General features: G+C 41.6%; 1 protein-coding gene across 1 annotated transcript in view; it reads left to right on the top strand.

Moving 5' to 3' along the window:
* Window positions 1-13,446, top strand: part of setbp1 (SET binding protein 1) — a 44,772-nt gene extending 31,326 nt beyond the window's left edge. Inside the window, exons 3-4 of the mRNA XM_076270600.1 lie at window positions 1,383-4,740; window positions 9,216-13,446. Of these exons, the coding sequence (XP_076126715.1) occupies window positions 1,383-4,740; window positions 9,216-9,799 (3,942 nt within the window). The 3' untranslated portion in view covers window positions 9,800-13,446. The remainder of the gene's footprint in view (window positions 1-1,382; window positions 4,741-9,215) is intronic.
* Window positions 13,447-18,226: the final 4,780 nt, after the last annotated feature.

Below are 18,226 nucleotides of genomic sequence, written 5' to 3'. Positions count from 1 at the left end.
GTGTTGACTTCTGAGGATATTTGTATTTTCTGACCAAAAGTTACAGATTTCAGGACTGTATCTGTTTTGGCAGTCAATGAGAATTTTAAAAAGCAGTAATGAATTCTTGTTCACAGCACTGTAATTCATCTATCAGACTAATCCCATTTGTTGTGTGTGTTTGTATAATGGCACTGACATACTCAGCGCAGAGGTTATGCAATCGCTGGGATATTGTTTTGGAGACAGTAGGGAATATAATGCCATTTAGCCAAATTAAAGAGTGACTAGGAGACTTGGCACACTGCATTTGAGACTGTATCCTTTGAGCTCAGGAAGACTGCAAATTCCACAGGGGATTACAGGATTAAGGATCCAAAAGGTGATGCACTTTCTCACAGAAGGGGTAAAATTCAAAGACCATGCCTGGCAGAGGGAATATCTCCCCCAATGCATCTCTTGACTGTGTTTCTTTTCAATTAAAAGCCTCTGATTGAATGATATCAGAGAGGATTAGGCTGTAGGATGACTCTGGCAGACCCCAATCCTCCCTTCCTGCTTTCCACTCTCAATACAGTCTCTCTCTTTCTCTTTTTACCCCTATCTTGCTCTCTCCCTCTCTAACTATTTCTCTTCCTCTCTTTCTTTCTCAAAATACCTCTCTATCTTGTCTCTCTCTCCCTCTTCCTCTAACTACATATCTCTCTTCAAATGCTGAAATTCTAAAAGCTCAATTGGCATGACAAACATTTAAATATTCATGCTGCCTGTGCATCGATAAGAACACACAGAATAAAATGTGCAAGTCAATATTATTATCTCCCCTCTGCTTTCCCCAGCTCACCTCTCAGCATGTGAGAATGTATACATATATATTTTCTTCTTAATAGCTAAGTGTGACTGCATTGGCTGTGCACCGCAGATAAAGCATTCTGCGGCTGCTTGCCTTATAGGAAGGCTTAATGAATTGTCCCTTACTGATTACAGATGAAGAGGAGGGCAAAGGAAGTGAAGGCAGCCTCATAGTCTCAGAATATATGGCATTTTATTGGAGGAAAATCAGTGAAGGATATCAATTTGTTATGATGCATTGCTGTTTGGTTCACTTTGAAATCATACATCTTAATAGGATTATGGCACCACTGCTTGCATCTTCTTATGCCTGTGTATGTAGGATTTTATTTTGAATAAAGATGTTAGGGCAATGTTAGGATTGACTTTTTGAATTACAAAGCTGAGGTTGCACCACATCATCTTCCTGCCCTTTTAGAAAACATGGGAGCTTTACAACGCCCATGTTGTATCCTCATGTTGTTTATTATTGTAATACATGCATGTATATATGTACAGTATGTATGTATACATAACATCCTTAACCTCTTGTTTTCTCTTGTTTTTCGCAGACATATGAAAGGCTATTCAAACACGCCGATCAAAGTGACAAAGAGATGCTTGATGTCCTTGGAGAGCCCATGAAACCAAAGCATGAGCGGAAAAACAATGACATGCACCAAGTGGACTGGACAAAACCACCAGCACCAGAGGCATTATCTCATGGAAACATAACAGAGTCAAAAACAGAATTCACATGCAATAGCAAGAGCCCGCAGTCCGAATCGAACATCACCCTCTCGAGCAAGATGCAAGCAAAAAAGGTTGCAGAGGGTTCGCCTTTATCCTATTGCGGCACTGGAATGTCTTTCCAGTTTGTAGATCCACAGATATCATCAACAGAAAGCGCATCAATGGCCACGGCCTCAGACTCGAATATTTTGTTGCATTCCTCTTTGAGCAAAGAAAGGGGCTTACAAGGTGTCACAGAGCAGGTGTTTGGAAATATCAAGAGGAAGTATGGTAGAAAAGACTCAATGAGAACCCTGGGTGGTAGCCACAGTTCAGATCTGCTGTGGTCTAAGAAGGTTGAGAAGGGCACAGAATTTCCTGGTCAAGACAATGTTAAAGAGAGGCACTTGTGTGGACTTGAGACAGCTGAGACGCAGAGTGTCGAAGCAGATAGTGGGAGTAAGAAGATGGAGGATGAGACCAAGATGTTGCATAGCTCTGTCCCTCAGCTCATGGACGAATCAAAAGGCAGGAAGCGGAAGAATCGCAGAGTTCAAGAGGATGAGATCTCTTTGGATGATGCGCCAATGATGCAGATTCCTGACAGGAACAGTAAACCTGATCAAGTCAGCCAGGAATCAAAGGAATTGTTTAAAGAAAAACAAATGGAGAGGAGTCCTGTCAGGCCAGAGACAGATACGGCAGTAAGTGTTTGTAATATGGACAGCAGTCCGAGTAGGCAGAGAAGAAACCCAGTTGGCAGACCAAGAGCAATGCTTGATTCAAGCAAACAAACGGACAGACGGCAGTCCAAAGTGAAGGACAGGTGGTCATATTTAAATAGCCCAAGTCCTCAGAAAGAAATGTGTCCCATTTTGTCCATTGAAGATCCCCCCTCAGCCTACCCCATTACACCAGCAAGCCCCCTCTACACCAACACAGACAGTTTGACCGTCATCACCCCCGTGAAGAGGAAGCGGGGCCGACCCAAGAAACAACCACTGCTTACTGTTGAGACCATTCATGAAGGAACTGCTACAAGTCCAGTAAGTCCAATTACCCAGGACACACTGGGTGCAAAGAAAAGAAAGAGGACCCATGATTTGTCAGATTTAGTGAAACTGGCCTTAAACAACCCCTCTCCTCCCCATCAATTGAAACTCAACAAAACCAGTCACCTTGGTGTCTTTAAAAAGAAGTCAGTCAAAAAGATGAAATTAGTTAAGATGCAAAGCATACTAAATGAACTTTTGTCGGGCGCTAGCACTAGCAATCTTGCCCTTAAGTCTAATGCTCCTGCTTCAAGTGCCGTGTCAACAATGGCATCGACAATCGAGGCTCGTCTTGGCAAACAAATCAATGTGAGTAAGCGAGGAACTATTTATATTGGCAAGAAAAGGGGAAGAAAGCCCAGAGTTGATTTACAGGCTCAGCAAGATGAGCACAAAGATAAGCACTCTATGCCTGTTTCTAGCCAGTTTGAGAACCTTGTAGTGCCTTCTAATCCATCGACAGCAACCGGGATGCCTTCTCCAAGGGTCATGCTGCCACTGTCTCCAGGAGCAGGTGGGATGATGTATCCTGCCACCCACGAATCCAACCAGCAAGACCTGAAGACCATGCCAAATCTACAGCCTATCAGTGCTTTGCCTACAAAAGCCCCCAGAGGATTGCTAAGCAGTAACTGGAAGCTTTCTCCCCCAAGACTTATGGCAAACTCGCCGTCACACCTTTCAGAGGTGGCGTCAATCAAAGAAGTCACCTTGTCCCCCATCAGCGAGTCCCACAGTGAAGAGACAATCCCAAGCGACAGTGGCATTGGCACTGACAACAACAGCACATCGGATCAAGCTGAGAAAGGGCCAGCATCTCGCAGGAGGTATTCTTTTGACTTTTGCAGCTTTGAAGCTGCAGAAGGAGTTGCACTTGACGCTTCTGGCAAAGTGACGGGAGGGCACTACCCGAAACGTATATCGGCGGCCGCTGTGGAGAAATTTCTCGCACAGGAAAGCATGAAGAAACAGAAGCACCGACGAAAGCGCAAGGGCCTTCAGAGAGGGGATGACCTGCAGTTCCTGGCCAGCCTGGAGGAGCTGATCAACAAGTTCCAGGTCTTCAGAATTTCCCACCGCAGCTACAATTTTTATCGAGAAAATTCCTATCCCAGCATCTTTCGAGTCAACTTTGACCACTATTATCCTATGCCATACCTTCCTTACGATCCTGTGCACTATCTTCGCAGAAATTCAGAGAAATCAAAGAAGCGGCGTGGCAGACCAGCCAAATCCAATGAGCCAATGATGCGGATGCCTTTCATTCAAGGGTTTGGCTACCCAATGCCTGGTGGCAATTACTATGCACCATACGCAATGCCTTACACATCCATGCCTCTTGCTACTAGTATGATGAATATGGGCTATTATGGCCAATATGCCCCTCCATTTTATTTACCTCATGGATTGGGGGCAGCAGCATCCCCTTTCATGAGGCCACAGATCCCTCCCCCCAAGTTTCATTCTGGTACTTACCCCAAACTTGCGACTGTAACCAGGCATAGAGCAAAAAGCATGCCCCACACCGTGTCCTCAAAGGGAATGGGCGACACGCAGCCTGCATATGTATCTCTCAAAGGTGGAAACAGCAGCTTGGCAAGTGTCTGTCTCCACAAACGCAAACACAAGCACAAACACAAACACAAGGATGACCAGTACGCTGTCTCAGAAACAGACGACCTGGGCGGACTGTTCAGCGGAACCAACAATCCCGCCTTTCGTAACCTCCTGAACGAGAGGATGGAAAAGGACTCATCTTTGGCCAAGCTGAAGGAGAAACAAAGGAGCCAGCAAAACATAGACACCCTGACAAGAAAACCCAGGAACTTTTTCGAGGTGGACCCGCTCTCAACGCTATCCTTGTCCGATGCACAGCACTGCAAGCGTGTCCGAGGAGGGGAAACGGCCGACAGCTTCCGCAACATGTGTGGCCGGCAGCCGCTCGAGTGCTCCCGGGCCAGTCAGGACAGGTCACTGGACCTGTTCGCACAGCAGCGCGGCTGTGATGACGCGGCAGGCTTGCGGAGCCAGAGGCACAGCCTTCCTGGCTACAGGACCTACAGAGAGGGAAGCTCAGTGTCATTCCAGAATCCACGACAGGAGGGGACCAAGCAGCTGTTCCATGGGTCGAATCCTGCATTAGTAGGTAAGATACATACTCAGTCAATGAAAATCCATAAATGTTTTGTCTGCAAATGTGCTATTCAATCACGATGGTGCTCTAATGGGCAGTGTATCTTCTATCTGGGTGTGTATCCCTGTTCACATAATGATTTATGATGATCACGTCTTATGTCATCTACAACATGGACCCATGTTTTGTAGTCACAGATATAGCAGTATTCTGCTCCGACATTGTTCAAGCTGCACAGACATTCTGCAAGTCTTAGAGATGTTCTTGTCCCCGTAGAGGACTGGGAATATTTAATACCATTTGACTTCTATGACATGTTGCCATAGTACCTATCCCTGTTGTGTTATCATTTTACATAAAAACAAAATATGTGCATGAAAGGAAAAAAAAGTGTATTTTTTCTGGTGCGAATCCCTCATGCACGGTAAAGAATTGTTGGGTAAATGTATAATGATGGGAATACCATCTGAAGCAAATCTCACCTTACAGCTTGGAACGTTGTGACTGTTTAATCAAATTGCAGCTGTTTCTGTTGATGTGAAGCCCTGCATTCTTTTTCAAAATACTCTGAACAAATGCACTTTTTTGTCCTGCCTGTATTTTCAGTCAGTACATCTGGCAGAGGAAAATGTAATGCATGGATGGAGACAACTATAATTCACCAACTTCTTTTTCCTCCCATTTCGCTTTCTCCTGCCAGTGGTTTTCTTAGAGATATATTATTCACACGTTTTGATTTATTTTCTACAGACATGCAATAAAAAAAATAAAAAACCTCTGCTTGTGTTAAAAGAGCTGGACAGCAGCCAGACTCTTAATGAATCCAGTCGACTCCTCCGGAGGGGAATTGGAAGCCCTGGGCTCAGTTAGATTACATTTCCACTCCCCAGGGAGAGAAGGAGGATGACTCACATTTTGCCTAACCCCCTCGCTACTATTCCCCTCCATGACTGGCTATTCGGCTTCAAAGGATAGCACTTGCTCCAATTTAAATTTCACTTTTACTGCTAAATTAATTCACACTGTGAATTTTGAATTTGAATGTGATTTTTTGTTTTACAAAATGTTGATAGGCATCCTTGTAGTGATACTATACTGTACATTCACTTTATAGTAATAATCAAAATGACAGATTATGCAGATTATTTTCAGGAGCAGGATAATGCATGTATAGGGAGTGTCAGTGTAGCATAATTAGTGTATGACATAGTGCTTACTTGTATCGATATAGCGAAATAAGGCCTCTAAAATACAGGTATACAGTGCCAGACAGATTTTTTGTGGACATGGTGATATTATAAATCATGTGCAGTTTATGTAATGACTGACATTTCCATGGTTTACAAACAAGGATGATCCATGCCTTCATCAGTGTCAGGTGCTCATGGCGGAACCCCTGGGTTGTCAAAGCACAGTTGCTGGGTTTCCTCACAACTAAGAAACAGTGGAATTGAGACTCTCTAGATCATACAAATAATGAGCTTGTTATTTCCCAACCTTCTCCTGTGGATAGTGGGTCAACTGTGTTATACCACTCAGAACCAATTTGAACTGCTCTGCTGTGTCTGTATATAAAAGAATTGACGTATGTGCTCATGGTATACTGTATGCAGTATAATTACCATGCACACTGAAATTTCTCTCTCTTTCCTTTTAATGAAGCAGTAGGTTTTCTTTTGCTTCTCTCTGGCCTCTGACATTTGCCACTGTCATCAGACTTTTCAGAGCTGTTTTGCACATAGCTGGCATGCTGCAAGAAACACTTTGTTTCACATGTCAAGAGCCATCTGGTTGCATAATAAGTGGCTGGGACTTTTTTTTTTTCGAGGAAAGCCAGCACAGCTATTTAAAATCTACGACGGCACCGCTGAATTTTTGGAGAATATTTTTTGTACCTCTGAACTGTGGAATTCAGTTGCCATGACAACAGGAAGTAGGCCTCCTCACGTTAAAGGGGGTGGACCTGTGGACAGCCGCGGAGGCAAGTCCATAAATTGGTGCCCCCCTAATGAAAACATCATGTGCAGGATGCAGGTAGAGATTTCAAGGGATAAATGAGTTGTGACCATCCCTTTGAAAATGAATGTCTCTTTCGAATGATTTGTTGGCACTTGGGAAGTCTCTCTGCGTTAGCCCCAGTGATTAATGGGCGGGAGAAAGAAAGCTTATTTGAACAGGCGGACATATCGCTTGATTAAAACCAAATGAGGTCACGTATTGCCTATAGTGCATATCCAGTCGGCGGAAATGTCATTGCAGGGGGCATGAAATAGCTGAGTGGGGAGTTCAAGTGATTTTTTGGAACTCCATTACAGCACATTTTCACTCTTCAATGTCTGAAGCGTTTCACCCAATTCATTTTTTTCTTACAAAAGCTAATTGTTTCTGATACATTTTTATAGTTGTGCTTTTCAGTGCTTACCACCCTCACCTCATCACATATTTTACCATTCCTGCCACTTAGTCATTAAAAAGGCCACTGAATATAGACATCTTTTTATGCTCTTATTTACAGCCTTCCACATTGACCTCTGTAGTAACCATTTGCTAGGGTTTTTATATTTATGACATAGTCTGAGGTAACTGAAGTCACGAGATGTGTTTTCCTGAATCATACAGTGTAACAAGCAGGTCTGGTTTCAGGTTATGCAGGTGTGCTCTGTGCCCCCACAGTAGAATTAAGCCTTTTGTCTTAAAGATCTATGAATAATGACCTGAAGGTTCTTACTGTAATATTTTCCTGAACATGGTCCAAAATTGGTAGGAAAAATCTGGGAGGAAAATCAGAGAGCAAAATTGATATTTGAGCACCGGTATGCACATTTTGTAAAAACTCCTATAGTCTGTTGTTTATCCGCAGACTATTTTTTGTCCTCCCACTGTGGCCAATGAAATCCTCAACAATTCTGTTTTCTATTTGTTTTCCGGGAAACCTTACCAGATGGAGCACCAATCAGAGAGAAAGAATTCTCTGGAGATAGAGGCGAGGTGCAGGGGAGATCGCAAAAGTGGAACACACATTTTGGGCAGCTTTAGGCTGTCTGAACCCATTTCAAACGAGACTGCCAGAAACCCAACATTTCCTCTGGTCTGGGCTGCCTTCCAAGGCACAGACGCGGAGTCGAGGAGCAGTAAATTAATCACCGATGTATCTTAGGCTTCATAGTTTATTGCCTGCCTTTATAGGCCCATCTATTCAAGATGTAGGGGGCTGAGCATTCACTACAGTGTGTTGAGAGAGGATGAATACGAGGGATGCTTCCTGGTACCTTAATTGTGTGTGTGTGTGTGTGTGTGTGTGTGTGTGTGTGTGTGTGTGTGTGTGTGTGTGTGTGTGTGTTTATCCATATCCAGATGTCAGGTGTTAAGGAGGTCCCCCTTTAGCTGTGTCATTTTTGTCTCTACACACTAACACGCATTCTTGAAGATGTGTTCTTTACTTAATCGTATTCCTCTGTTATACGTTTAATGGCAGGATATAGCCTGTAGCTAATTGAATCCTTTATGTGCAATTTTGTTTGAGGCAGTGAAACAAATTCTCTCAGGCTTTGGGAGCCAAATAGGATGCTGTGTTTTGTCCTTGGCTCTACACCAAAGGATGTAAACATTCAAAACAGGGCTACCAGTTACGTGTTTATTTTAAATGTTTTCTGGTCATTAATGGCTGGTAGGGATCAGAAAGTATGCAGACATGCGCCTTACAGGTTCAATCCTTGTTTTGTTTTTTAATGAAAGAATTCTGCTAGTTTGGAAAGTGTCCTGTAGCATCTTATAGCTAGCTGCCTTCTGTATCTGTAATACCAGTATCATGGGTTCAACATGCTTGGGGCACAGTTAGATAAAATGTACTCACACCCTATACGTCATTTTAAATAAAATAATCAGTTGATTTATAAATGTAAAATGAAAATGTGTAGGTCTTTCATGTGTTTGAATTCCTGCTCACATTAGAGAACAATTGCACCTCTGGCATCTTGTTTAACCAATGGAATGATGTGGATTTAGATGTCAAACAACAGGGATCTTTTTTTAGCAGTGTCAGCTGAGGTTTGAGTTATTGCTCAGTCATTTGTTTCATAGTAGTATCACTAGGCAGTTACCAACTGGAAAGCAGGTCCCAGGGGCATTAAGAGCATGTAAGCATATAAATAGCCATGTCCTTTTTTTAAATACTGTCATCTACTATCCAGTCTAGTCAAACCAACTTCTCGCAATAACATTATTTTGTTGCAAGCAGAGCCCATTTTTACCCTGGCTTATTACTTCCTAAACCTATTACAATTCAATTATGCATAATGTTGTCCTATGAAGTCCTTTATATCTGCAGCAGTTTTATTCAATGGCACAATGAATGAGTTCTACGAACCATGAAGACTATAATCCACAAAATAATTTATGTATTGTGGTGTCATAAATTCAAGGCAGCATAATCATCTGTGCAAAGTTACGGTTGTTACAGATCCCTGTGCTTTTGTTTTGTCTTGCAGAACCCAGTTCTTTGATTAAAAGAAGGTACAAGCGCAAAGAGATTGAGGAGATCCAATGCGAAGTGCGGAAGATGCGTGCCTTCTCCAAGATCCTGAACACCAAGAAGAACCTAGATCACGTCAACAAGATCCTGAAGGTCAAGAGACTGCAGAGACAGGCCAAGACAGGGAACAACATTGTCAAGCGACGCAGGGGGAGGCCCAGGAAACAGCCTCTGCCCCAGGAAGAGGAGGATGACGACGATGATGATGATGAGGAGGAGGAGGATGATGAGGAAGAGGAGGAGCCAGTGGCTCAGATGCCAGTACTGGAGAAGTGTGTGGACCTGCCAGGGAAGAGGAGCTCGCTGCACGGCAGCCTGCCCGAGCCCCTGGAGTTCTCCAACCATGACTCCATCATGGATGCCATCGAGTCGGTGGTGCACAGGGCGCGGCTGCAGTCCAAGGCTCAGTCGGTGCCACCACCAACTGTGGGCTCAGGCAGGCATTGGCCACAGGCGGTGGACGAGGCCTGCGCCGCCGAGCGCCCAAGGAGGTGCCGCGGGGGCAACAAGAAGGAAGATGCACTCCCAGCCTTTCATTAACCAGTCACAGAGCAGTGCAAGTGGACACTTTCTTATTTTTTGAGTCGGCGTTGCACTTTTTTGCCTTGTTTTCTTTTTGTCTTTTACTTGTTTTTTTATATCTTTTTTCTTACACATATGGGCATTCTTCTTGGCAGAATCCAGATAAAGAATGTGGTCAAATGTGCAGTGCTTTCATTTTTATACCGTGACTTAGCTGGACTTAGCTGGACTTAGCTGTAGATTCCCTGAGTCTCCCAGAGACCAGGCTGTGTTGGACTACTACCCTCCAAAGCCCCACTTCAAACTACAATAATAAAACTTTAAAAGGTTTTATATCTGTGGTTCTAGCCATAAACCAGCTAGTGTAGATAATAGCTTTTTTTCCACCAGTACTGTGCAGCTTCCCCCCCCCCTCCCCTCACGTTGTTTTGTACGTCATCCAAGTTAAAGCACAGTAGATTCTCAGTGTACTCAGTGTAGAGTGATCAATAATAACCCCATCCTCCTCCGACTCCTCCTCCCAAGCAAACTCAAGCTATTGGTGGGTCGCCCTGAGCTTAAACACATGGCAGTAGTTTTTTCCAGTGCTGGGCTAGTTGTACATAAGATACAGTATACTGAACTGAAGATGTAGAAACCCATCCGCAAAAGATCTCATTTCAGGATGTGATTACACGTTATATGCCGTGCCGTAGTCAGAATGGTCGTAGTCAGTATTGTTTATGTGAAAATCAATATTGTTTTTCACCAAAAAAGTTTTTTTTTTTCTGAATGACCCATACTTTCACAAGCATGATTAAGTGAGTGCATCACTGGCTATTCTGCTTGTGAACATGGAACAGTATTTACATAACTGCTTACAGTTATATATAATATATAGCACTTCATACTGTCATACATCTTTTCTGTATTTTTCACCATTGTGGCTGAAATATTAGACCAATAAATAGTATGCAATAAATAGTTTGAAAAACAGCATTTAATAATGGAAAAATAGTCCCATTTGTGGCTAAAATGTGGCACAAACAGTGTGTTAAATATTTAAATGAAATCACTTTCTAAAAGGAGTAGGTGTTGATGTGTGCTGAACTGCTATAGATCAGCTTCGGAGAACATGCCTGTACTGAGCACGGTCATTAGATGGTTGTGCAGATTTTTTGAAAAACAAACCCTGAAACCTTCCATTTGAAATTTTTTAAAAGTTGACGAAACCAAAGTTTCTTACAATCCAGAGGTTTCTGTATCCTTGAATGTTCTACAATGTAATCTGTTGGCACGGATTTTGACCAGACACATGATTGTCAATAGAAGACATGTATTAGGCAGAGTACAGAGTTCTGTGAAACCACTTTGATGCTTGTCTCACTCAAGTCGTACTTGTGTGTAGATTGAGTCAATTTTAAAGAACCTTAACGACCCACAGAGATTAACAATCATCAGCAGAGAAACCAGAACCTCATTTGCGTCCATTCAAAAGGCTTTTTTATCTGCGATTGATTTCTCAGTAGTCTCACACGTGCCTTAAGTTTGTTTATCAATTCATTACATTTGATTTGCAGGGAAATGCAGGAATCAATGCGATTACCGTGTTAAATCATGAATGTCCATACTTAACATACATGTATCCATTGCTCAGAACACACTTAAAGCATTCACTGTCTAGCTCACAAGTGCTACATCGCAGCTGAAGAGATAAAATATTAGCTAGCGAGCTAATGCTTTGAGGCTACCGTGGGCGTGTTATCAGTACTCTGGTGTGTATAGAGGTTCTCTCGTATCATCATCCAGAGTACCCAACACAGACAGTAGATTCAGAGAGGGAAGCACTCCATCAGTGACATATTTTTTCTATGCATCAGGTTTTACCTGTGAATCTGCTGACATGTAGGCCTAGTGACTTTCAAAGACTAACCGTTATGATAAGCTCTTTTTGGTTTGGTTGTTTTGAGCCGCCCTTTATTGATAATGAAGTGGTCTTTTTTGAAAATAAATGAATATAATCAACTATAGTGAAGAATATCAGTAATCTGTAAAAGTGTGCAAAAAGTGACTATCATTTCATTGCAATTATTGTCACTGCATGTGACAGAGAACTGTCTTAACAGCAGTTGAGCCTTAATCTAAAGTTATATTCAGCTAAATCTCCACTGTAAATAGTGTAACTACTGTAGGTTAGGTCCATTTGCATGGAAGTAAACTGTGTTTTGACACATGTGGGACTAGTTTCATGTGAACACGTCCGGCATAGACTGAAGCAGTAGTCTACATGCATAAAATTTTCATTTTGCTACAAGCTCAGCCATTAAGTCTGATGATGGCTTCTGTTGTGTCAGAGCCAAGAAAAATAATTTGCATTGGCTGGCAGCTATCCCCCTCCCCCTGGCCAGTGGGACCAAGATGTAGGCTGTAGGATGTCTCAATTTTGGACTGGCTCAGAAACCCATCAGGAGACATCGCCAAATATAAAGAAGTCCATTTATCAGTATTTAATGCTAGGCCATCCAAAGCTGATCTAACAAACGTTGAATCTGAATGTGCTTTCTTTTTTTATTTCATCTACCAAAACATAACATTTTTTTTTTATTTAGCATCGACTAGGATGTGTTCTATAGGGAGGTTTTAGCAGCAAGGCATGGCAGCTCAAAAATTCATTTTAATATTTAAAACTCTGTGTATTTCTTCACCAGCATAAAATGGTGCCTTCTGAAGTTGAGGTGTTTTCTTTCTATATTTACTGGTTCTCTAATCAAGAGACATAGACCGATCCTGTTATTTGAAAGCCTCTCTGTATTTACTCTAGACAGATGTACTATTGCCCAAAGTTACACTTGGAAGCAAACGTTTGGTGTAATCCAATTATATTGTGAAGCCTCTAGGCACTACTTGGTTCCAGAAGTATTTGGAAACTATTTGGCTTGGTTGTGGCTTCCTAGTGTTACAGTTGGGCATGAACATTCGAGAAGAAACGTCTTTAGCTTATAAAAATGTAGTAATCTGTATCATGCATTTTGAAGCTATATTGATATTTAAAAACTGTGCAACATCAGTATTGCGTAAAAAGTAAGTGTCTTTGCAAGAGCACATAGCTATGTTTGTATATTCTAATTAGAAGACATTGTGTATTTCATATTTTTAGTGTTTTTTTTTCTGTATATGCATGCCCCATTTGATTGTATGCATAAATATTTTAGATGAACGAAAAATTGAATTTCAATCAAATTTGGAGAACTTGTACAATGTTTGATATGTTTCTTTTTTAATGGATTTTTAATTCTCAAAGCATTTTTTATATTGTATTATTATAACAAACTGCAAATATTGGACATATAAAATGAACAAATACAGAGGTACACATGCATATACATATATTGTATATAGAATGTATGTATACACATGCATATTTGGTGTGTAAGTGTACACACACATATATGTTCATAAATACTTATACTGTATATAGGTATATACGTGTACTGTATGCTGGCATGTTTGGTCATGTTTGTTGATCATGATTTAGTAGTTTTATTTTTTTATTTCTCTTTTCTCCTACAGAAAAGCTTGTCCTTTTTTCTGCTGACATCCTTGGCCAGCAGCATCAAGCACTTAAAGTTGATTTCTGTTCATGTCATTGTGGAAAAATAATAAATGACTTTATCGAAGGCAGAACATTTCATGACTCTGTGTTTCCTTTCCCCATTCTATATTTAAGTTTTGTTTACCTAATGGTTCCTGTTTCATCTACAAAGCTGATATTTATCTTGTGATTTAGTGGAACCGGAGTATTTTCAAAATAGCAGCTGTAATGGTGAAAAAAGTGAAAAATTGAAAACCCACGATGAATTGAATCATTATTTGAAACAAATTGAAATCAAGTACATGAACACTACTATCTGTGGAGACCATCTGTCTTCTCTTGATGGAATTCATATCAGACCAAGGTAATGAAGAGAGGGAATCCCCCCTTATCAAGTGCTCTTCCGCGTCCATTTTCATTCATTGTATTAGCCTAGTGCTGTGTCCCTGTGATAAATGGATTGAACGGCATCCAAGGCATTGGTTGGTGGAGGCAAAGTGAAAAGTGGTTCACCATAGGCTTACGCCTTCCCCTGTAAAATTCCTGTTGCCATGGCAGCTGTGTGAACTGCCCAAATATTCCAGCAGGCTGTGTTTGGTTGATAAAAATTTCTGAGCTCAAATTGTCTGTGTGCATTTTTTTTTTGAGCCACGAATCAATGCAGCAATTTCACTGCTTCTAACATTTCAAGTGTCCACCCTTAATGCACAGTGTTGTACATCATCAGAGACAGCATTAAATATGAATAACAGAATTAGTTCATTACAAATGACCAACGCTGTACAAGCAATTAAGAGAATCAGTAGCTCTAATCCAATCGATGCATAATCACTCCTGCAGTAAACATTTACAAACCTTTTGATTTCGATCATGTAGCAATCATTGTTATTGTAAGATCATAGTTTCTGTTACCATCTATGTGGTATCCATTGGTATGCATGATGGAAAATGAAGGTAACTGTGTTAAACTGGGTAGATCTTTTATTTTATCATGTTGCATAGATGACACCAAAACAACCCTCAATGTACTCAACGCTCTGCAGTCTGCACATTGCATACCCTTGACTGTTTCACAGTGGTTGGGATAAGACAGCATCTGATCATAATGTTTATTCAGTATTTTGCAGGGCTGCAGCCAGTGTTTACTTGCATTAGACGTTAGGTCATTTCCACGAACAGTGAAAATAATATATTCTGACACGCACAAGAAGACTGTCTCTCTGCTGTTTGTAATGCGGTTGCTATCAACAAATGCTTTGACAATAAATAAACATGGAAATCCAAATGAATTTATCAGCACTGAAATACAGACTGCTGTTACATACAAATTGCAATGCTGTTGCAAATAGTATTCAGAACTACTACGAGGAGTAGGCCCGAGAACTGGGCTGGCCATGGATGTGTGTGTGTGTGTGTGTATGTGTGTGTCTTTGTGTGTGTGTGTGTGGTTTGTCATTGGTTTGAGTACAAAAAATAAGCACACGCTATCTGGTGGTGATGGATGGAACCACATCCTGGGCCCTTAACAGCAATGAATTTATTCCCCCAGCTCTCAGTAGGCTTAATGTAATTAGAATCTCCAAAGGTCAATGGCAACATGGAGTATTTGTCACTTGTCATATTAATTTAAAATTTATGCTACTGTTAAACAGAATATAAATGTGCAAAGCTCCATGAGGCTGCACTCAGCCTAAATGTAAAATGCAGAATGCGCTGCTAAGGAGTTTTGCTGGTAGTATCAGCAAGGTCTTATGAGTGCATGCATGCCTGTTGTGCTGGTAGTGAACAGGGTTAACATGGGTCCACAGGCTACCATCATGCATTTGGGTGGACATTTCAATGCTCAGCTCTCAGTGAAGAGTTTCTCAGTGCGCAATATATGCCCACACACAAACAATGAGGCACAGTCAATGTCATATATAGCATGGCTTTAATTGTTTGTGTTCATTTACCAATAACTACTGGGTCAAGTTTTTGAAAGATATTGGTCATCATCACAGTATATAGCAGGCCCATCTATGCCTTCAGAGGAAATATTGTTAGTCATACTTCTCTAGCCACTGTTTATGTATGTAAACATTGTATCCTCTAGTCAAACAAATAGGATAGCATTTGGGTCCCTACCCTTTGCTTTCTTAGTTTCATTCAAATCTTGTCATTACAGGGAATTTATGCAGCCTTTATTGCATTGTTTTATTTATATTTATGCTTCACTTAAAACCTAAGAAATGTTCATAGTTTGTAGAAATAAACTAGTCACGATTTCTTCATTTTGGTCTGTACCCTGTCCGTGTGAATATCCAATACTCTTGATAACACTGTTAATAATCATTTAATAGGCTACAGTATACTCAAAGCCAGCAGGGGTGCTGGACATTCTCATTGGCCTCATCTTACATGGTCGTTTCATCAGCTTTGTATATTTAGAAAATTATCTACATGTTGTTGGTGGTGGTGTTTGAGCTCATCTGTTAAACATATGTTTGTCAGTCTGTTACACACTGATACCTATACTCAAATGTTTGCATACTTAATGGTTGTAATACTTGTTTTATAATGCCCGTGGATAATACTTGGGAGACACCTGTGAATATACCAAAAACATCCCCTCAGTTGACTTTGATACATTGTGCTGCAAGAAAAACAGCCATTGGCTCTGCAGGGTAAGTGGTAAGAGGAGAGTAATACATGCAGGGGCGCCACTGGGGGGGGAGGGTAGGATGATTCTAAGGACCCAGCACTGACAGGGGCCCCCAGAGAGAGAGCCCCTTATATATTATTGGGGGGACCCAGAATTATTGTCTTTCATAGGGCCCACATTTTCTAGCAGCGCCCCTGAATTTGCCGGTTCGAACCCCGACCAGTAGGCACGGCTGAAGTGCTCTTGAGCAAGGCACCTAACCCCTCACTGCTCCCCGAGCGCCGCTGTTGATGCAGGCAGCTCACTGCGCCGGGATTAGTGTGTGCTTCACCTCACTGTGTGTACACTGTGTGCTGTGTGTGTTTCACTAATTCACGGATTGGGATAAATGCAGAGACCAAATTTCCCTCACGGGATCAAAAGTGTATACTTATACTTATACTTATACTTAATACATGGACTATCTGCTCAATTTGAGGGCAGAAAGAACAGAACAGAACATCATCAAATACAGTGATATTAATCAGATCAAATCTATATCTATAATTATTAGAACATTAAATGAATTATCCTTTCTTCAATCTGCATAAATTATTTAGATGTTCATGGATGTTCAGTTCTTGATTTTACATTGTTGATACATTGCTAAATTCAGAAGATATACAATATCGTGTATGAGTTATCTCTTTTTAGAACACTTTTAGAATATATAGATTCTATTGGTGTTTCAGAGCTCCTTGTGCAACACAGACATATATGGAGAGTGTGTTAAAGAGTACTTATTCTCTATAACTAATGAGGACAGGCACAAACCAGCCCAGTGCCCGCACAAAACAGAATTAGTGTATTAGTCAATTATTTAATTATGTAGTGATCAGGGCATAATTGGTGTACTAATGAAAGGCATTTCCTCTTACTGACAGTCATTTTTGACTTGGAGAGCTCCAATAATAGACCCATGCAAGTCACAATGACATGTAAATGTTCAAGCCACCTGATGGAGGGCAAGAGTGAAAGGGAGAGAGAGAGAGACACAGAGAGAGAGAGACAGAGAACATTCAACCCCCCTCTAAGCATCCATCAATTACCTCTACTTGCGTCCTCCAGCCCTGCCACCACTCCCATCCACCCCCTACTCCATCCATCCACCCACCAGCCCTCCACCTCCAGAGCAACAACACTTACTGTTTTGGCAACCCATCACAATCAGTCTGCATATATGTCTGGCCATGTGAAGGATTCTATTCTTTATGGAGATAACCGGTGGAGTGGGAGCCTCTGTTGCCAAGGTGACAGCCTGACTCATGGCAATTTGGTTGGTGAATGAAGCTGTTAGCAGTGCAGAGCTGCATGATATGTTTGTTGTTTTCCTTTTTTTTTTTTTAAATGTTGCTGCCCAGTAATCTGTCTGCAACCTTCTTCCCCATCCTCACCAACCATATCACCACCAACCACCAGCTCCACTCTGGTGTTATTGTTGGTGAGCTTTGGCTTACCCTTATTATACAGTTAAATGTGGTGCTGTACAAAGTAGCACAATTTGCTAACTGTATCAGTGGATACCATTAATACTTGGTAAATATGATTAAATAATGTAGAAAATATTTCAGAGCAGAATATAGGTCTATTGATTATTTAAGACCAGATAAGATGTCAGTACATAACTAATCTGCTGTATTTTCATTTCCTTCATTGTCCAAACATGGGCGGCGCAAGGTGATATTTGCTCTCCATTTTGGGTGTGTGATAAATTGATCTTGTGATGATTTACATAACTTCCATGTGTACACAAGCAACAGTCTCTAAAGTTGCAGATTTTTCCATATTCCTTCACTAAAACGTTATTCATTTACAATTTATTGCCCTATTTTAAATTTTTCATGCTTGATATTAAGGCACACACGAGCGAGGGGGGGGGAAAGCGAAAAGCAAATGAGTATGACAGCTCTGCCACTGACAGATTGGATACACCCCGTTGGCACTAAGTGATTTGGGGGGGCCGTGCTACCACCTCTCCTCCGACCCAGCTGTCGCCATATGACACGCCAGCCCTTCCAGGGCCATTATTGGATGGGCTCACAGGAAGAGGGAACAGCTTACTGAAGGGGAGCTCACGCAGGGAGCTGATCAAAGGGCCCCTGGGGTGCAGTTAAAGGCAACACCCACAGCCGACGGGAGGAAAAAGGCACCTCAAAAAGATCTCGGAGGTGACGCTCAGGTGGACTGGGTGTAA

Source organism: Alosa pseudoharengus, unplaced genomic scaffold, assembly GCF_046254945.1.
Source record: "Alosa pseudoharengus isolate Yale_2024_CS ecotype anadromous, Long Island Sound unplaced genomic scaffold, YU_APseudo_1.1 YU_APseudo_1.1_scf_6, whole genome shotgun sequence".
Classification (NCBI taxonomy): domain Eukaryota; kingdom Metazoa; phylum Chordata; class Actinopteri; order Clupeiformes; family Clupeidae; genus Alosa; species Alosa pseudoharengus.
This window is presented reverse-complemented; position numbering and strand designations above follow the sequence as displayed.